This window comes from Chrysemys picta, chromosome 6, assembly GCF_011386835.1.
Source record: "Chrysemys picta bellii isolate R12L10 chromosome 6, ASM1138683v2, whole genome shotgun sequence".
In the NCBI taxonomy this organism is placed as follows: domain Eukaryota; kingdom Metazoa; phylum Chordata; order Testudines; family Emydidae; genus Chrysemys; species Chrysemys picta.
The window spans coordinates 74,448,171-74,469,979 of NC_088796.1; the positions used below are offsets into that span (position 1 = coordinate 74,448,171).

At 45.9% G+C, this 21,809-nt stretch overlaps 1 protein-coding gene across 7 annotated transcripts in view; it reads left to right on the forward strand.

Annotated features, from left to right (window-relative positions):
* Nucleotides 1-21,809, forward strand: part of HSD17B4 (hydroxysteroid 17-beta dehydrogenase 4) — a 115,120-nt gene that overhangs the window by 20,797 nt on the left and 72,514 nt on the right. For all 7 annotated transcript variants that reach the window (XM_005300162.4, XM_065550369.1, XM_042854646.2 and 4 more), the window contains 7 exons: nucleotides 211-232; nucleotides 341-387; nucleotides 1,255-1,339; nucleotides 2,843-3,030; nucleotides 15,450-15,541; nucleotides 18,301-18,325; nucleotides 20,031-20,159. In XM_005300162.4, the coding sequence (XP_005300219.1) occupies nucleotides 211-232; nucleotides 341-387; nucleotides 1,255-1,339; nucleotides 2,843-3,030; nucleotides 15,450-15,541; nucleotides 18,301-18,325; nucleotides 20,031-20,159 (588 nt within the window). The remainder of the gene's footprint in view (nucleotides 1-210; nucleotides 233-340; nucleotides 388-1,254; nucleotides 1,340-2,842; nucleotides 3,031-15,449; nucleotides 15,542-18,300; nucleotides 18,326-20,030; nucleotides 20,160-21,809) is intronic.

Below are 21,809 nucleotides of genomic sequence, written 5' to 3' on the forward strand. Positions count from 1 at the left end.
TCCCCAAATACTTTGAAACATAAGGAAAGCCATGCACTTTCCAATTCTGGAACAGCCCTAGTCAGTATGAGTGAGCAACTATTTAACAATTATAACAAACTGTATGTGTGCGCTTATAACCTAGATTTTGAAGGCAGGAGCAGAGTTAAAGAAGGTGCAGATTCATACTCATTCATACTTAAAAATGTTTTGTTTTTGTGTTCTTTGCAGATATTGTTATAAACAATGCTGGGTAAGTAAATATGAAGGTAGCTTTTCCCCACTGTTGTACCATATTCTAATCCTTTTGTTTAAATACATGTTCACCTTCCTTTTTTGTTTTCCTGACAACGTATTTTAGGATTCTGAGGGACCGTTCATTTGCTAGGATAAGTGATGAAGACTGGGGTAAGTTGATTAACTTTGAAGTAGTGAAGGTTTCTAGACGCTAAGTAAATGCCACCCCATCCTCATGAGAGTGTGAGGGGCACAGATTGGGGTGTGTGTGTTTGTACCTGACCTTAGAGATTCACACATCGCCTGCAAATCTCAGCTCCAAGATGCTTAATTGGTTATCGGCTTTCACATTGGGTCAGTGTTGCAATCCATACTGGACTCCTGCAAATGTTGCCCCCATCTCAGGGGGAAAAAAAAAAGCACTCATAAAAACCAGACCTCCTGGTTAAGGCTGTCAGGAAAAACCCACATGGGAAACATGCACCAATTTTTCCATGTGGGAAAAATGCATTTGTAACCCAAAGAAACCCCTGCAACCCTCAGCAGTCCAGAAAGACAGACCACACCCAAAACCTATAACAAAGGAAGGGTGGTGTGAAGCTGCAGTGCCCAGTGGCAGTCAGAACAGGACAGCAAGCAAATACCCCTCAGTGAAGTGATGGGGAATGAGCACCCAATTAATTCCCCAAAAGACTGCCAGTAAGAGGCAGGAACTGCAGAAAAAGACAGCCCATGGCTATGCTTAAGCTATGTGATACCGTGAGCTCCATGTGCTAGAGCTGCACACAGGACAAGAAGGGGAGCAGGGAGAAAACCAGCCTAGTCAGTTCAAATGCCCATCCCACAGCATTTCAAAATGTAATTGTAAAAAATACAATGCAGATGTCCAGACTGTGATTAAATTAGCTGAGTGTGAATGAAGTGAGATGAAGCTAAATAGGCTTCTCATTTTTTTTCTTGGAGGAAGTAGAAACTGCATATTTATTTTGCCACAAAAGAGAAAAGAATCAAATGTCTGTTCAACTAATTTGATTGTAGATATAATTCATAGAGTTCATTTGAAGGGATCATTCCTGGTCACCAGAGCTGCATGGAATCATATGAAAAATCAGAAGTTTGGAAGGTAAAACTGTATAAGGTTAATTTTTTCATCAGTAAACAGTAGATTGACATGATCTTTCTGACGCTGCAATGGATTACTTGATAATTCTTGCTCCCCTTTAGTCAATGGGAAGGAAATAATCACTTTGTGCCCAAATGTGTGAGGTTGACATCCATTTGTTTCCTGCCTTCTCCTACAAACACACTGTGGATAACATCCTAACAATTTTATTTTTTTTTTGAAGTTATTTTTGTCTTTCAATAAACATCTCCAGATTTATTGTGAAGATTTGTGTGTGGGCTCTGCCTGGTGTGTTCCCAAAGTTGATGTGGTGCTGTCAGTTCACATTACATCCAGATTTATATTTTTCACCTTCTTCTATTCTTTGTAGCAATTGTCCTGGTGTTTTGGCAATCTGGCTGTTTAGCCTGATCCACCTAGAAGTTGAAGATTAAATTAGTTTGTGCTTCATTCTGTGACCAAATGGCATTCTGTGGCTGAGTATGAAGTGAGAAGGAGAGATTGGTAGCAAAATATTTTGCCCATTTGATCACTTATTGGGCATAATTTTGGGAATTGCATCCCTGTATATATATGACATAATTCTTCTCTTGCTCTGTTTTGTAAATCACTTTGTTTATTGCCAAATGATGTTAGTATTATTTACCAAATGTATCTTCACATAATGTGTAGAAATGTGTTACTTGCAGAATGTCTGCTTCTGTACACTTTTTAGCTTTTTCTCACCTTGACTCTCTTAACATAACCAAAGCACCTTTATTTGGACTGAAGATGGTGAAATTGTGTTGATGTAGCAGTTGGGAATGACGTTGAGACAGATTCTTATGTCAGTTACGCTTGTGTTAACTTGGAGTGACTCTCGTTAAGTGCAGCTACTGTAGATACACACTCTGTGTAATTCAGATCAGAATCGGGACTGGTTATGGTGAGAATCATTTTTAACTGCTCAAAAAGGATATGTGACATGCAGTAGGCGCTGATTCAGTCAAGTACTTAAACTTGTGTCTAACTTTAATCATGTCAGTAGTGCTATTGATTACGTAGGGTGTGGGTGAAAACAGTTTTCAACTTAGCAAAATTTTCTGTTTGTCAAAGCTATTTTTAAGATGTAAAAATATCTCCATATGAAATATGTGGTTAAGTGCAAACATACATTTCATTAGTGCTCTCCCCAGTTATAACAAAATAGTTGTGCCATTATGCCAGTGGGTTGCAAGTTGCTATTTCTGTTCTAATATGAGACCAAATCCTGAGAGGTGCTGAGCACCTATAACTCCCCTTGCATTACTCTTCAGTATTTGTGCCATTTTTTGCATCACCCCAACACATTAGAAAAAGTTGCTTTTTAATTACTCATACTTTAATTTTGACATGTTGAGATGTTACAGAATTACCATTCCTGTGGTTTCAGGATGTGTAATTGTCAGAAGCCAAAAATGGCTGCAACACATAACCTGGCATCCACTAGAAACTATTAATTTTCTGTTTTTCCTTCTCTTCAAGAATAATTATGACTTCTTCAGCTGCTGGAATATATGGCAACTTTGGTCAGGCAAACTACAGTGCTGCCAAACTTGGCCTTTTTGGTCTTTCAAATACACTTGCAGTTGAAGGCAGAAAATACAACATCCACAGTAACACAATTGCACCTACTGCTGGGTCGAGGCTGACTCAGACTATCATGCCACAAGGTAAGTAACTTGAGCTCGTGAGAATTGAGTCTTTGCAAGTTGGAGCACAACCAGTTTTCTCACCAATTGAAACGTTCCATTCCTTTACACTTCAGAAACTCTTTTCTTGTCTATTTATGATAAATGATCTTTCCAGTTTCAGGTGCTGTAAGGAAGTAAGACATCAGAAGAGAGCTCTAGTGGCCTTTATAATTCACTAGAATTGTTTTATGTGCTGAAACTTTGTCACTGTAGCTTTATTCATTTCCCCATTTTCTTCAGTAGGTATTGGATCAGGGCTGTATTTGTGGTGTTTGCATTTATTGTAATATTACTGTTTGTTTGCAATGTGGTATATGTTTCACAAAATATGGAGTAGACAAAGCTGACCTGAGTAAATTAAAACAGGAGATGAGAGAAGGTAGATAAGTCTGACATAACACATTGAGCAACTAGCAGAATGCACCCTTTACATACCATATACTTATTAAACTTGGACTGGATTATACTAATATAATATTATTATAATGGATTGTGTGAAAGGCTATACAGGAAAATGTTTTGAGAAGGGTTTTGAAGAAGATGGTGAATAAATAAATGAAAAGATGAGATCAGAGGTTTGGGTTGGTTGAAGTTTTTCTGATGCAGTTTAGTTACTTAGACTGGTCTTGTTAGTCTCCACATAAGAGGAAAGTAGGCAAAACTTGGAGCACTAAGAGTTATAGATTTTTAATGCCAGAAGGAACCATTATGATGATGTAGTCTGCAAAACACAGGCCTTGGAACTGTCCCCAGAAAATGTACTACTTTGTAGTAATATAACGAACTGCGAGCCCAATTTTTAAACATTTCAGAAATTGACTATTTATATCAGCTTTTGATGCATGTGACGGGGTACGACTGACCACTGTGGAGCCTCCTGCTGGCTGTCATGGGAATTAGCTCTGATCTCTATAGCGCCCTCTTCTTGTGGTGCCTCGCCACTGTCACTTTTGTTCCGAGACCCGTGCGTCCTCTTCAGTGACGCTGCCCTCCAGGGGATCTGCAATCTCTGTCCAGCCACTCCCTCAGTGGCAACTGCAGTCCATTGTCCCAGGGACACTTCCCATGTGGCTCCAGCATCCTCTTCTGCCCTTACCTCAAGGCCTCAGCCTGCAGGCCCTAGCAGCCAGCCAGGAGCTCTCTCTAGCTCCCCCAGTTTCTGCTTGCAGCACAACTCTGTTCCAGGTGCTGGCACTCCCTCCTCCTCCTAGGACCCTGATCTTCTCCCCTTAAGCTCCACTCAGCTACTGATCTCTGTTCTGCCCTCGCAGTCCTCCTTATATGAGCCTGCTGGCCCATGATTGGCTGCTTCTCTTAGCCCCTTTCCAATCGGCTGACTCCCTAGGGCTGCTTTTTACCTCTTTTCTGCCAGTGCGGTGTAGCTGCCCCATCACAATGCCCAAGTACTAATGTTTTGTTTTATTTATTTTTTTAAGTGCAGCATTTTCTTTATTCCTTTGGAAGTATTTTTTTCCCAATAATATCTAGCTTTTTCCCCTCAAAGCATTCAGAAGGAATCATCATCCCATTCTCTTTAGGAACTAACAGTGTGCCAGACCCAGCAGTACATAGTGTTCGAGGATGGAACTGTATGAAACCAATGCAAGGCTTTTAAATTTGGCATACATAGACTCTGAATCCTTCAGAAGATCCTGTGGTATCTCTTCTGACAGTGTTAGTCTCTCGAAAGTTGAATTGCCTTTATTGTCTCTCATAATTCTTTTGCGGAACTAAACTTATCTGCTCTGCCTTCCTATGATGATGATCATAGATTTTAAGACTAGAAGGGGCTATTAGATCATCTAGTCTGACTTCCTGTATATTATAGGCTATGAAATTTCACCCACCTTACCCTGTATTGAGCCTTATTGTGTTTGGCTAAAGCATACCTTCCAGGAAGGCTTCTAGTCTTGATTTGAAGACGTTGAAATAAAGAGGGCCCACTGCTTCCCTAGGTATGCTGCTTCCAATGGTTTAATCACCTTCACTGTTAAGAACGTGTGCCTTATTTCAAATTTGAATTTGTCTGGCTTCAGCTTTTAGCCATTGGTTCTTGTTATACCTTTCTCCACTTAATTAAAGAGCCATTTAATAGCTGTTTTTTTCTCCCTGTGAAGATACTTGCACACTGCAGTCATCACTCTGCAGTCTTCTTTTTGATATGTTAAACAGATTGAAAGCTCACTGTAAGACAATTTCTTCAATTCTCAAATAATTTTTGTGGCTCTTTTTTGCACCCTCTTCAGTTTTTCAACATTCTTTTTAAAATTTGGACACCAGAACTGTATGCAATAGTATACTGTCTATCTTACCAGTGTCCTATAGAGAAGTGTAAATCATGTCCATACTACTGCTCACTGATCTGGAGCTCACATTGAGTTGTTTGTTCACTATGAACCCTAAATACTTTTCAGAGTCATTTCTTTCCAGGACACAGTCCCGCATTCTGTACATATGGCTTATATTCATTTGCTCTTAGTTAGCCAGTTCCTAATCCATGTAAGGTGTGCTTTTATTGGTATTGCATAGTGCTGATTTTTTAATCAGAATGTTGTGCAGTACTCAGTCAAATGCTTTACCAAAGTTTAAATATATTACATCTGCGTACTTATCTTTATCAACCAGACTTTATCAAAGAATGAAATCAGGTTAGTTTGACAAGACATATTTTCTATAAAACCATGTTGACTGGCATTATTTATATTCCTGTTCTTTATTGATTGAATCCTACATCAGCTTTTCCATTATTTGCGTGGGATTAATGTCAGGCTAACCAGTTTATACTTGTGTCTCTTGGAATATTGGAACAACATTAGTCCTCTTCTAGTCTTCTGGAATTTCCTGGGTATTCTAAATGAACATCAGTGGGCAGAGATCTCATTAGCCAAGTCTTTTAGGACCCTTGGGTGCAAGTTATCCAAGCTTCCTGGTTTAAAATGGGTTTATCACTAGTAGATGTTGTTTAACGTCCTCCTTGATTACTGGAAAGTCCATCATCCACATGTGATACAAATAGATCATCCTTCTTCTTTCGAAATACTGAACAGAAACATGTATTGAACAGTTCTTCTTCGAGTGCTTGCTCATATCCATTCCATTAGGTGTGCGCGCGCCGCGTGCACGATCGTCGGAAGATTTTTACCCTAGCAACACCGGCGGGTCGGCTGTGGAGCCCCCTAGAGTGGCGCCTTCATGGCGCTGAATATATACCCCAGCCGACCCGGCGCCCCCTCAGTTCCTTCTTACTGCCCCTGACGGTCGTTGGAACTGTGGAGCGCGGCATAGCTGTCCTCCACTCTCCCTAGCGTATTTCGTTGTATCACAGTTATAGTTATAGTTATAGTTCTAGTGTTTGTAGTAAATTAGTTAAGTAGTTTTAAAGTTGTTCTAAGTAGTCCAGGGGATTAAGGGGGTCGTCTCCCCCTTTCTCCCCCGGCCGCGGGGCCGGGCTCATGCCCAACGCTCCCGGCTTCAAGCAGTGCGCCTCCTGCGCTAAGCCTATGCCCACGAGCGACCCGCACGACTCCTGTCTGAAGTGCCTGGGAGAGTCCCACCAAACAGATAAGTGCAAGATCTGTAAGGCCTTCAAACCAAGGACCAAGAAGGAGCGGGACTTTCGGCTCAGGCAACTCCTGATGGAGGCGGCACTTAGCCCGGACACTCCTTCTACGGGCCAGGCCCCGGCGCCTAGCACCTCGGTGCGCAGTGCCCCAGCGGCACCGGCTATGACGACCACGCGAGTGGCGTCAGACAAGCCTCCCCGGCACCGGACCTCGTCGGCACCGCAAGCACAGCAAGTGCCTCGGCGCCGGTCATTATCCCCAGGGCATAAGAAAGCCCATAAGACGGGGACCTCCGTGCCGAAGACGCTGGCTCCCCCAGTGCCGGGGGTAGAGCCGCGTACGCCGGTGGAGCACCGGAAACAGGTGCCTCCAGCACCGTCGACTCCGGCGCCGAGGCCGTTGAGTCCGGTGCAGACGGCGTCTCCACCGAGGCCGGCGGTGATACAGTGCCTCCCGTCGACGCCAGAGACCTTCGCGGCGGCGAGAGACTTAATAGCTCTCACGGAGCCGGCACCGCCTCAACCACCGGCACCGACTGCACCGTTGACTCGCCCGGTCCAGTCGAGGGGGAAACCTGCCTTGATGCGCCCTCCATCACAAGGGCTGGAACCTCGGCACCGATCCAGGTCCCGAAGCAGGTCCCCACGCCGCTCGCAGTCCCGGCACCGAATATCGTCTCGGCACCGGTTGTACTCGCGGCCAAGATCTTCGCGGCACCGCTCTACGTCTCGGCACCGATATGATCGTCGGCACCGATCAACGTCGAGACGTAGTTCTCGGCACCGCTACGGTCGACGCTCGACGTCGAGGGGCCGCTCCCGGCACCGGGCATACTCCAGGTCCTCGTCGAGGTCCAGGTCCGACTCCCGGCACCGACGAGGTCATCGGCACCGGTCGCGGTCCCGGCACCGATCGCCGGCACCGCGCAGAGATAGGTCATCTCCAGACCGGCACCGTGCGGCACCACAGCCCACAGGGATCGTTTCATCTCTCTCGGCACCGCCATGGCCGTCAAGATCGGTGTCTCGCTCCTCGGAGGACCTGTCGAGATCGGCATACCCCCCTCAAGGGCAAGCCGAGGAACAAAACTTGGGCCATTGGCAGGAGATGGCAGAGGACCACTCTCATGGACCATCTCGCTGGTCGTTTTGGACCCCGTGGGCGTACCACCAGGAGCAAGGGGCTCCAATACCATCGACCTCTCGCTCGGGTCACTCGGTCAGAAGGGCCCCAGAATCCACCATCTCTCGGCCTCCGCCAGGAGGCATGGAGGCTTCCGTGTCCACGCCACCCGACACCATGGACCCAAGTGCAGGTGATGCTCCGGCCCAAGAGCAGGGGGATCAGGACCCCCCCTTGGATCCAGTACCACCGGAGGCATCCTCCTCCTCCTCTCCGGATGAGGCAGTGGCGGGCACTTCATGTACGGGTCCCCCTCCGATAGATCTTCGGGCTCACCAGGATCTCCTGCGTAGGATGGCCCGTAATATGGACCTGCAGGCGGAGGAGATAGTGGAGGTGCACGACCCGATCGTGAATATCCTTGGAGCGGATGCCCCATCGAGGGTGGCGTTACCCCTGATCCGCATGATCCAAACGAATGCGGATACGATATGGCAAACTCCTGCCTCTATTCCACCCACAGCTAGAGGGGTGGAAAGGAAATACTTTGTCCCGTCTAAGGACTATGGGTACTTGTATACCCACCCCCAACCGTGTTCACTGGTGGTGGAATCAGTGAATGCACGAGAGCGCCACGGCCAGCAGGCTGCAGCGCCTAAATCAAAAGAGGCTAAGCGGCTCGATCTGTTTGGCCGTAAGGTTTACTCAGCCGGAGGGCTACAACTTAGAGCGGCGAACCAACAGGCGCTACTGAGCCGCTACAATTTCAACTCCTGGAACTCTATGGGGAAGTTTAAGGAGTTGATTCCCCAAGAGTCCAGGGAAGAGTTTGGAGCCATGGTAGAGGAGGGCAAGAAGGTGGCTCGGACCTCCTTGCAGGCCTCCTTGGACATTGCAGACTCAGCTGCGAGGACCTTGGCTTCGGGTATCGCTATGCGCAGGATCTCCTGGCTTCAGGTTTCGGGTTTGCCTCCGGAGCTGCAGCAAACCCTACAAGATCTGCCCTTTGAGGGTCATGGATTGTTCTCAGATAAGACGGACTCTCGCCTGCAGAGCCTCAAGGACTCGAGAACAATCATGCGCTCCCTGGGGATGCATGTCGTGGGCCCTCAGCGCAGGCCATTTAGGCCGCAGCCTCAGCGCTTCTACCCCCCCCCCGCCTCGTCAGAGACAGGACTCGGCCCGGAGGCGAGGGCGAGGTGGTAGAAGAAGGTGGACCGGCCCTCAACCCGGCCAGAACCAGGGGCCACCTAGACCACCTTCAGGCCCCAGGCAGAACTTTTGAAGGTGCGGTCGAGGACGGCGCCCCAGTCATCCCCCAGGATCCAGCCCCCTCCTTTCGGGATCGCCTTTCCCATTTCCACCGTGCCTGGTCCCTTATAACCTCGGACCGTTGGGTCCTTCGCACGGTGGACAGGGGATATGCTATCCAGTTTTCTTCAATCCCCCCCTCCTCCCCCCCTTCCCCGTCCCTCTTCAGGGACCCTTCTCACGAGCAACTTCTTATACAGGAAGTTTCCACGCTCCTTGCTATGGGGGCCATAGAGGAGGTTCCAGTGGAGTTAAGGGGCAGGGGATTCTATTCCCGTTACTTCCTCATTCCCAAGTCCAAAGGAGGTCTGCGACCCATCTTGGACTTGCGCGGACTCAACAAATTCGTAGTAAAGTTGAAGTTCCGCATGGTCTCTCTGGGGGCCATTATCCCTTCCCTCGATCCTGGAGACTGGTTCGCCGCCCTCGACATGAAAGACGCATACTTTCACATCGCAATTTACCCGCCTCACAGACGCTTCCTGCGATTCGTGGTAAGCAAGGTGCACTACCAATTTGCAGTCCTTCCCTTCGGCCTATCCTCGGCCCCAAGGGTGTTCACGAAATGTATGGCTGTCGTGGCAGCGTACCTTCGTCGGCAAGGGATACAGGTGTTCCCGTACCTAGACGACTGGCTAGTACGCGGTCGCACCAAAGAGCAAGTTCGAGCTCACGTCCACATAATAGTGCACACATTCAACGAGTTGGGCATCCTACTCAACAAGGACAAATCCACTCTAGAACCTACCCAGAGAATAGAATTCATCGGCGCAGTTCTAGACTCCAGACGTGCACAAGCCATCCTGCCAGACAACCGCTTTTGCACCATCATGAGCCTCATTCAAGGACTCAAGGCCTTCCCAACTACCACGGTGAGGTCGTGCCTTACCCTGCTGGGTCACATGGCTTCCTGCACGTACGTAACCAGGCATGCCAGACTTCGGCTTCGCCCACTCCAGACCTGGGTGTCATCGATATACCGCCCACATCGGGACAGCCTGAACATGGTGGTCACGGTCCCGAACTCGGTCCTGACCTCCCTCACATGGTGGCTAGATCACAATGTGGTTTGCGAGGGGATGCCGTTTCACGCCCCACAACCCTCTCTACACCTGGTCACAGACGCTTCATCTCTGGGTTGGGGCGCCCATCTCAACGAGCACCATACCCAGGGCCTATGGACTGCACCCCAGCTAGCCCTGCACATCAATGTTCGGGAACTGATGGCGGTGCGCCTGGCGTGCCAGGCATTTCTCAATCTCCTACGTGGCCGCTGTGTGTTAGTTCTCATCGACAACACCACGGCCATGTTTTACATCAACAAGCAAGGAGGAGCACGTTCGTCAATTCTATGCCAAGAGGCCATTCGCCTGTGGGACTTCTGCATCGCCCACTCAATACATCTCACGGCATCGTTCCTCCCTGGAGTCCAGAACACTTTAGCGGACCGACTCAGCAGGTCCTTTCAAACGCACGAGTGGTCTATCCGCCCGGACATCATACATTCAGTCTTCCAGAAGTGGGGGTTTCCCCAGATAGACCTGTTTGCTTCTCGAGACAACAGGAAGTGCCACGTGTTCTGCTCCCTGCAAGGTCGAGCCCCGGGCTCCCTCTCGGATGCGTTTCTCCTTCCCTGGAAAGACCACCTGTTTTATGCCTTCCCTCCGTTTCCTCTGGTCCACAAGGTACTGCTCAAATTGCGCAGAGACCAGGCACAGGTCATTCTGATCGCTCCAGCGTGGCCGAGACAACATTGGTACACCACGCTGTTGGAACTCTCGGTTCGGACACCGATCCCGCTTCCGTTGTATCCGGATCTCATCACGCAGGACCACGGCCGGCTGCGTCACCCCGACCTGCAATCACTCCACCTCACGGCGTGGCTGCTCCATGGTTCACCCAGGCAGAGCAGCAATGCTCGCACTCTGTCCAACAGATTCTGCTGAGCAGTAGGAAGCCCTCAACACGCACCACGTACCTGGCCAAGTGGAAGCGGTTCTCCTGTTGGTGCGAACAACGAGCCACGTCCCCGTTGCGGGCACCCATTCCTCTCATTTTGGAGTATCTCCTCTCCCTAAAACAGCAGGGGTTGGCGATATCTTCAATTAGAGTTCACCTGGCCGCTATATCGGCCTTTCACCCAGGGGAACTCGCGTCCTCGGTGTTCTCTAACCCGATGGTCGTTAGATTCCTCAAGGGCTTAGACCGGATGTACCCACAACAACGTCAGCCCGTTCCGACGTGGGACCTCAACCTGGTTCTCTCCAAGCTCACAGGTCCTCCATTCGAGCCACTGGCCACCTGTTCACTTCTGTACCTATCCTGGAAGACAGCCTTCCTCGTAGCCATCACCTCAGCAAGGCGCGTTTCTGAACTCAGGGCGCTTACATCCGAGCCCCCTTACACAGTTTTTCATAAGGATAAAGTGCAGCTCCGCCCACATCCTGCCTTTCTCCCTAAGGTGGTTTCTCCATTTCATATCAACCAGGATATATTTCTCCCGGTCTTTCACCCTAAACCACATGCTACTCGCCAGGATCAACGTTTGCATTCTCTGGACGTACGCAGGGCCCTGGCCTTCTATATTGACCGCACAAGGCACTTTAGAAAGACGACGCAACTCTTCGTTGCAGTGGCCGACCGAATGAAAGGTTCACCGGTCTCCTCACAACGCCTATCCTCATGGATTACGTCTTGCATCCGGACTTGCTATGACCTGGCAGGTGTCTCAGCACCGCACCTCACCGCTCACTCCACAAGGGCCCAAGCTTCCTCGACGGCTTTCCTGGCGCAAGTTCCGATCCAGGACATTTGTAGAGCTGCGGTTTGGTCATCAGTCCACACGTTTACAGAACACTATGCACTAGTGCAGCAGTCCAGGGACGATGCTGCCTTCGGATCAGCGGTTTTGCACACAGCAATGTCTCACTCCGACCCCACCACCTAAGTTGGGCTTGGGAGTCACCTAATGGAATGGATATGAGCAAGCACTCGAAGAAGAAAAGACGGTTACTCACCGTTGTAACTGTTGTTCTTCGAGATGTGTTGCTCATATCCATTCCAAACCCGCCCCCCGTCCCCACTGTCGGAGTAGCCGGCAAGAAGGAACTGAGGGGGCGCCGGGTCGGCTGGGGTATATATTCAGCGCCATGAAGGCGCCACTCTAGGGGGCTCCACAGCCGACCCGCCGGTGTTGCTAGGGTAAAAATCTTCCGACGATCGTGCACGCGGCGCGCGCACACCTAATGGAATGGATATGAGCAACACATCTCGAAGAACAACAGTTACAACGGTGAGTAACCGTCTTTTCTGCCTTTTTTGCATCATTATTAACAGTTTTACCATCTTCATCTAGTAATTGGCCTGTGATATTGCTAGGATTTCATTTGTTCCTGATGTATTTAAAAACTCCTTTTTTACCAACCTTTGCTCTGATAGCTATGAAGTTTTCCTTGATGTTGTTCATTTCCCTTATCCATTTTGTTCACTCGATAGCTTCTAATTTATATTATCTATTTCTCCTTTTTTCATTGTTATATATTGCTTTTTTATTTCTAGTTGCTGCATTTATTTCTCCATTGAATGAGTATGGACTTTTAGCCAGAGTTGCCATTTTTCAGATTGTGGAATTAAGGATTTTAGGCCATCTAACAAACTCTTCTAAAAGAACTCCCAATTGTAATTCACATTTTTCTGTCTAAGTTTTCTCCAATCAATTTTAGTCATAATTTTCCTTAGCCTTGGGAAATTTTCTCTTTTTGAAGCAGTGTGGGGGCTTATATTTTATATATAATGTATTTATTTATTACTGATAAGGACTCTCCTTTGTTTGCCCATAATGAACATAATCAGATCAGGATCACTGGTCTTTAGGCAACCACCAACTTCCAGTCCAGTGATTAATTCATCTTTATTTCTCACAATGAGGTCCAAAATCATTACCTCATGTGGGGTGCAATACTTTTGTGTTAGAAATTTATCATCTATAATTTTTAGAAACTGTAACAATGTAATGTCTTCCAGATTGAAATCTCCCATAACAACCTTTCTTCCACACATTACAGATAGGTGCTTACAGAATAATTCATCATGTTCTCTGGTTTAATTCAGTGATCTGTAACAGACCCCCACTAGTACCACATCATGGGCATTGTTAGGTTGTAACTAACAAATGAGAAGTGAGCCACTGCTGATTACAGTTAAGGCTTCATTTTAGTCACGGGTAATTTTAGTAAAACCCATGGACAGGTCACGGGCAGTAAACAAAAATTCACATCCCGTGACATGTCCATGACTTGTACTATATACCCCTGACTAAATCTTGGTGAGGGGGGGCCGTGGGTGCTGGGGGAGGGGGGGTGGGGAGCGGCCCAGGACTCTCGCTGTTGCTAGAGAGGGGTGGGCAGCGGCAGCATGCAGCTCGGGACCCCCGCTGGTGCTGGAGGGGGGGCGGCCGGCGGCAGCATGCAGCCTGGGACCCCCGCTGGTGCTGGAGGGGGGGGGCCAGGGCTGGCAGGCTCCCTACCTCGCTCCATGTGCTGCCTCCACCCTGAGCGCCGGCTCCGCCCGTGGCCAATGGGAGCTGCGGGGCAGTGTCTGTAGGCATAGGCAGCGTTACTTCCGGGGAGCCCCCAGAGCCAAGCGCCAACCAGAGCCCTCACCCCCTCCCGTGCCCCAACCCCTTACCCTGAGCCCTGTCCCACACCCAAACTCCTACTGCTTCTGGGGGAGGAGGGTGTGGTGGCCAAGACTGCCCCAGTAGCGGCTGGTGCGGCTGGCCAGGGGCTGTCCGTGCTGCTCAGGCGGCCCCCGGGCCAGCTACAGTGGTAATGGAGATCACAGAATCCATGACCTCCGTGACAAACTCACAGCCTTAATTATAGTTTGTATCTTAGACTCCTCTTGATTTATCGAAGATGTATTCTGCTGTTGGTTTTATAGTGGACTGCCTGAAATATTTGCTGTCTCCAAAGCATTGCAAGGCCAGTTTTGTTTAATTCATTTGCCCATTCGTTGTGTGTGGAAAGTTAATAGAGTATTGTATTTTTAATAGCATGGCCTATGAATACTAAGCAGAAGGATGTGTGTTTTGTAAAATGTATGAAACCTATTGTTGATTTTTTTCATCCATATATGTCACACTGAATGGAGAGGGAGATGATTGATAGTCAACTGCACAATTTTTCAGTTGTGTGTTATTCTAGTAATCCTTTAAATCACCAACTGGTCAATCGTGATAGACTGGTTGATCCTAGAGGATCTCCCAGTTGATTGCAATCTCCAGTGGTGTAGTGGGGCTGCCGCTAAGGCAGACTCCCTGCCTGCCCTGGCCCCATGCTGCTCCTAGAAGTGGCCAGCGTAGCCCTGGGGGTGGAGGGGCAGGGATCTCCCTCCGCACACTGCTCCTGCCTGCAAGCACCGCCCCCGCAGCTCCCATTGACTGGGAACGGGGAGCTATAGCCAATGGGAGCTGCATGGGCGGTGCTTGCAGAGAGGGGCAGTGCGCGGAGCCATGTGCCCCCTGCTGGGCCACAGTGGTGCATTGGCCCCTTCCAGGAGTGGCGTGGGGCCGGGGTAGGCAGGGAGCCTGGCTTAGTGGTAGCCACGCTGCACCACCGACCGGGAGCTGCTGGAGGTAAGTCCTGCCCTGTGGAAGGCCATACCCCAGCCCTGAGCCCCCTCCCAGAGCCAGCACCCCAAATCTCTTCCTGCACCCTCCTCCTGCACCCCAAGCCCTGACCCCTCCTCCCAGAGCCAGCACCCTGTACCCCCTCTTGCACCCAGACTCCCTCCTAGAGCTTGTACCCCTCACCACCTCCTGTTCCAGGCTCAGCCCAGAGCTCCTTCCCACACTGCAAACCTCTTGTCCCCAGCCCAGAGCCCACACCCCTCCCGAACCCCAATATCCTACCCCAGGCTAGTGAAAGTGAATGAGGTTGCGGGAGAAGTTTGGTAATGCTGATTTCCCCTAAAGCAGAGTGCTTCTTTTCTGTCCATCAGATATTGATGGAGATCTGTCTTCCTTTGCCTTAGTGAAACAATTCTAAAAAGGGCATTATTTTAAAATAAATACTTTTTTGTATATCACTGAGGGTATTTGGAAACACCTGCACTGTTAAACCTTCCAAGCCCTTCTCCTGGGAGTTTGTATTGTAATTATCAGCTAACTTTTATCTATAGAACAGCTAGAGATCTGTTTTAGTGCTACTGAAACAAAGTAACATTTATGAAAACAAAAATGGAAAGGATTTGCAGCACAACTCATTCAAATTACAGTGAATTTGATCATTCCTTCCAGAAAGTGTGAGAAATGAATGATGATGGGAAAGGGTTTGGTGAATAAAGTATTTGAATGATGATGTATTCATACTGATGTTTGTTTGTTTTTTCAATTTATTCCAGATATGGTGGATGCTTTCAAACCAGAGTATGTGGCTCCCTTAGTTCTTTGGCTTTGCCATGAGAAGTGTCAGGAGAATGGCAGTCTGTTTGAGGTGATACTTTTTTGCATTTTAACATGCAAGAGGTTTGTTCTTTTGTAACCCAATGCAGTTATAGTCACTCTTCTGGAGCTGCAGTGTTCTTTGAAGTGGTGGCATTCTGTTGTGATAACAATGAAACAGTGGCATACTATGTACCCAGTAAAAAGGGTAGCACCAAAACTTTATTTTGTTACATGTGCCAGATATTCTGGGCAATAGTGAAGTAGTTAAATGTTAATGTTAGTAGTAAAATATTCTTTTGTGGCATTAATTTTTGTTAGTGTAGCTGTATTGTGAGGGGAATCTTTATATTGCTCCATCTCATGTGAACAAAAGGTTTGTAAATTTCCAGTGCTGGTAGCTTACAGAATAGATCTGTCTGTTTATAGCACTGGCCGTCTCCTCCTTCCCCCTCTCCCTTATGGTGCACCAGGCCATATTCCTACCCTTTACTTTCTCTTATTCTGATAACAGAGCGGTGAAATGTAGAGAACATTTGATTTCTCTGCACAAAAAGAAATGCTGGGTGTAAAAGTTATTCACAGACTATACACAGGATCCCTTTTATGTTCTCTCAATGTGCTGACACAGTTAACTGGCTTTATTTTAGGAATTCAGCATCAGCTCTAGAACCTGAAGCTAGTTCTAACTCCATTTGTAAAAAGGATTATAGTTCAAGTTGATACAATCCCTTTAGAAACAAGAGCACAGTTATTTTCCAGCACAGCTGTATGTCTCGTATGTTTATGACTGACTTCTATCTGTAATTATTCTCTTACAACTTCACCAGCCTAAAGTTGATGTGATTATATTTTGTTTGTGTAGGATAGGTGCATGTAAGTGTGGGTTTGCATCTCTCCCAAAAATCAAAAGCCTAGAAAAGAACTAGTTTTATTGTCATGTCTGATGTAGTTGCATCAGTGCTTTTTTTTAGAAAGGGGGGAATTTACACAATTCATATGTGAAACAGGTGCACACAGACCAACTTCCAGATGGGATCAAAGATTTATGATTCTGGGGTGCTTTGAGGCATGCTCTTCAAGCCTCTTTTTTTATTAAAGTAAAGATTGCTTGTCGGCATCAATAGCTTATGTTTTTTTTTCTTTAAATGATGGCATTTTCAGAAATGTGTAAGTGACTTAAAAGCACAAATTCTATTGACAGTCAAAGATTTATTCTCTTAAGTCACTTAGACACATTTTAGAATCCCCATCTAACAGCACATAGGCTGACCACATTTTTAGAATTAAGATCTTGCAAATATTTCTTATAAATGGGCTTGTGCCTTCTCTTGCGATGTATGAGGTATGAAGGAGAGTTGGCTAGATCATTGGTCAGGACAGTTTCTGTGCCACATGCAGGCCTCAAGCTAGTGTGACTTAGATCTGAATCTCTCCAACAAAATGTGTGTGAGGAATTATGTAGTTAAAAATGTGCAAATGTTCTGCTTCTTTCTTCTCTTCTTCTGTTCCCGTCAAAGTGCCATCTTTTAAATATCTTTACCCAGCCAGTCTTTTTCTTTTCCTTTCTTTTTCTCTCTTTTCTCACTTAATTTTCAGTGTCTCTAATGAGAGAAAATGACTAGGAATCCAGTCTGCTTCTGTGCTGTAATACTTTCCTGTGGAAGGTGTTTGCCATGTTGCTTAGTTCCCCATTGACTCTGCCAGTGGGGCAAAATGATGCCACAGAGAAGCATTCTTGTGAGCAGCAGTTCCAGAGAGTCAGTGATTCTGCAGTAAAATGAGTTATAGTCCTAGGTACGCAGGCCATTGATGGGATTCACCGATATAGGGCTGTCTGTTTCCCAAACAACTATTGAAATCTTATTCCTACTGCTAGCGCACCTAGGCTTAGTAGAAAGTTCTTTGGAAAAATACCACTAATTATTATAATTTTCTGCCAGGTCGCTATGTTCTCACGTATACAAATGCCCTCTAGACAGTGGTTCCCAAACTGGGGTTCGTGAACCCCTGGGGGTTCACGAAATGTTACAGGGGGTTCTTGGGGAAAAAATCCCTAATGGCAGACAGAGCTGTCCATAGGGACCCCATAGGGCCAGCAGCCCAGAGCCCCTGGACTTCCAAGAGCTAAGCAGATCAAAGCAAGCATATCTATCACACTGAGATTTAAACTTCAAGACTTCTTATAAGAAATGGAAAGGGAAGTGGATATTTTTTGCTGTTTTTAAAATTAAATAGGCAGCTAGATTTCTTCATAATAATTTTAAAAACAATAAGTTTAAGCTTTGTTGTAACATGCGTTGTTTGCCTGGACTGCTCAGGACCTGAATGCTTGTGTAGGAGGAACTCTCCAAGTTGTCTTCTTAAATACCTTCATGCTGTTTCAAATCTGATACTCCTTGATGAAACATAGGATCCTTGTCTTATAACAGGCTTATTCAAAGTGATACAAGCTACGAAAGGAAAGGGAGATCTTGGAAGAGTGTTGCCGTTTTCATAATGTAATAAAATACTGTAATGATGAATAATTAATAATAATTAATGTGTAATAAGCATGTCATAAAAACAAATTTTATATTTCCAAGATCACTACTTTTATAATTTATACTCAGGTAAAGGAGAAAATCCCTGGATATATTCATTTTTAGGAGGGGGTTCACGAGACTTGACATTTTAGTGAAAGGGGTTCACAAATTGTTAAAGTTTGGGAACCACTGCCTCTAGAGAATGGTTTTGCTTGTTTCCAACACTAAAAGTCTGACTGATTCCTGTGATAAAATCAGATAATGATTTTTTTTTCCCACTTGGCAGGTGGGAGCCGGATGGATTGGTAAATGTAAGTAGACTGCGTTGTAGTAGGTTGAGTTAGATTATTTTCTTTTTAATAAAAAAAAAATCTAATATAATTACACATTCTCTCTTCTACAATGACTGTTGATAAAGAGAGCTTTTTCTAGAGGGAGAATTTTGTTGGTCTCTAGTGGGCTGCATATTTTGAATAGATGGGGCAGATTTTAGTACAGGAAATGAGTGCCATAATCCATGTGTGCCAGATCCTCATTTGGTATAAATAGGCACCACTCCCTTGAATTGAATGGACCTGCATTGACTTACACTGGCTGAAGAGGCTTAGTTATGTTAGCTACAAGAGCTAAAGAGTATGTGTGAACACAAGGGGTAGTAGGAGGCATATATGTAGGAGGCACATACTATTAATCTGTTTTTATGTGTATTCACCTTTAAGTGAATACACATAAAGGTGTGTATAATAAAGGTAAAGACAACACCTGGGCCTCTATTCAACATTCAGTGGCTGATGAGCAAGAGGACAATTTACTTCAGTTTATAAAGATGTCTTAACTTTCTTTTCCTCTAGTCATCTTATAACTTATAAAAATGCACGATTATTTTTTTTTAAATAAACAAAGATTCTCACATTAAAGCTGGTTGAAAAATGAGATTCTCTTTTGAAAACTTTCCTGAAAAATTTGTCCCTGTTTTTAGCTGAAATATTTTGAAATTTTTTGAACAGCTCTGACCAGTATTCTAATGAAATGGACCCTAAGCCATTTCCTCTTCATTAGCAGCCTATTATACTAATTGAACAGGATAAAGGACAGCGTAGAACCTTGAAGTGCCCTCCACAAGAGGCAGTTGACCATTCACCCAGAAGTACTCTTTGGTTCCTGTCAAAGAGAAAAGAGTGGAGTCTTGCATAGTCGCTCCATCTGTAAACTTTTCAGTAACAAATCATGGTAAATGGTAGCAATGGGTGCTGATAGATCTCAGAATATTAACATGGAAACCTGATCATTGTCCATCACCAAAAAAAGATAGTCAATTAATGAGATCAACTTCCTTGCCATTTCCAAGCTGAGAGATGGATTCATAGTAGTAAAGGAAATTTGTAGCTGGCTTCATTTTAACCATTTTGAAAATTTTCTCTAAAAAGAAAGATTGGAAACATGATGACTATTGGTAAGATTGTCTGTGCCAGAAAGTATCTCCTTGAGTCAGGGTGCTAAAGATCACTTGCTTTGAGACACTGATCTCTGGCCCTCTCTGTCACTGACATTCTCCATCAACAGTGTTGTCCCCTTGTGATTCACCTACAGCTTCCCAAGCCCTTCCACAACCTGAGAGAGTAGCAGTGGTCAAAATCCTATGAAAGCAGAACTTGAATAGACTCCTTAAATTGGTTTATGGTACAAGTGTTCCTTGCCTAGTGAAAAGGAACGTTCAAAAACTGAAATCACATTTACAAACATTTCTGTCATGTTTTATTGGAATTTAAAATGTCATGGTATGATTCTTTAAGTGTTAACTAATGGCAAAGACTGTTTTAAATTCAACTACCTGGGACTTTTGAGTTAGATCAGAGAGGTTCTGACCTAGTTTTCTTTCTCCTTTGGGAGGGTTGGAATGAGTTTTAATTATCTCTCAGAAAGCACACTAAGAAATTGAAGGGTTCTGCAGTTTGTCTTGTTGACCATCCCCTTGAACTCTGTGATCAATGTCTTCCATTTTCGCTGTTTAATTAGTGCGCTGGGAGCGATCCCTGGGTTCCATTGTCAGGGAGAAGAATCATCCTATGACACCAGAGGCTGTGCAAGATAAATGGGAGAAGATCTGTGACTTTGATAATGCCAGCAAGCCCCGGACTATCCAAGGTAAAGGAGGTCTTTGGTATAATACAACAATCTGGGGAAATGAATGCTCTAAGAGAGAGTTTTATAGAAACATCAGGTTTTTATTTTATGCTTTGTAGAAGGGAAAAAAGTCTGCTGAATCAGTTGAACTTCCCCTTCAGCTGTGTCCCATAAATCATTACACACTTCTAGTAGAGTCGGGCCTTTTTAACGCTATTGCTGTGCCTTTGTTTTACAGTCAGATTAAAGATAACTGTATATTTGGTTGTACACCAATGCATGCAAGAGCAATGTGTTAATAAGGAATGTATTACCTTCTCTACTGGAATCTTGGGTTACTGTTGAAAGTTTAAATAAGGAAAAGCTTTGGGGTTAGGGGCCCTCTGGCATGACACTGGGGCTGTGATCTCCCCAGCCTCCTTATCCTAGATGACTTCTGTCAAAATTCTGCAACTACACCTGTATTCCCGCTTCATGGTTCTCCAAGGGCATCCACTCTAGGCTCCCAACTCCTCTCTTGGAAAGAGACCTGCATCTAACCTGCATTTTCTAGGCTACGCAGTTCCCTGAACTAACTTTATTTCCAGAAAGCCAGACTGCCTAAACAGGCCAGCATCTGCACTTTGTTTTCTCTTCAGAGGCTATGAACGTCATTGCTGGCAGTTGTAACTTACCAAGCAGCCCTTTATAAGCAAACACATTTATTCTTAAGATGAAAACATTACAGAGAAAACATATTAAAAACAATAAAAGTTTCTGTGTGCTAACAACTTATTAGAGGTCACCCATTGGTCTTTATGGGGCTTCTGTAAGCCAAAGTTCTTCCAAAATCCCAAGAAGGATTGGGCCCCCATTGGACAGATGGTCCTGTCCATTTGCTGGATCAGAAAGAAGGGCATGAATCAATTTAAACACAGTCCTTTCTTTGTCTGATGATCTCCGGAGAATCCTGTTTGAACTAGTATATGTTAGCCTCTACTGGTGGTGGTTCTTCTCCGGAGGTATTGCAACCTGAGTGAATATGCCTAATCACTCCCCATTGTGCTTACTGGAGGAATTGTGGTCATCTTCCACCATGGAATTACATACAATCCCTAGCCCACAATAATACAGTAATATATCCTAAAGATATTGCGGGAGATTGCCATATCTGTCACAATTTCAGCTTCCCTTTGATGATCCACCTGACTCCACTGCCTCTTGCTTCATCTCCCTTGTGTCCTGATTTGACCAGCAGCTCCAGACCCTATGTACCATGTTAGTCACTGTCTCAACCCTGGTCTTTACAAAGCTCCTCTCTATGATGGCCACGTTATCCTTTTCCGGAATTGCTCCCTGTCCTCCTCTCCTCCCTTTCTGGCCAAGAGCATACTAATTTCTTCAGGGACAAAATTGGCACTATGTAGCAAGAGCTCTCGTCCCTCTGCCTAACCTTCATTCTACCCATTGCCTCTGCTATTTCACTCCAGTGTGACTCTGGTATCTTTCCTGCTGCCTACCTCTAAGCAATCCCTCATTCTGCTCCACCTCCCCTTCCATCTTCTGACTTTTCTCCTCCCCCATACTCTCATCCTTCTGTCTGTCTTACTCTCTCTCGGATGGCTTTTTCTCTCATCCTACAGATGCCTATTGTATATCTTTTCCAAAATGAAATTTCCTTTGACACCTCCC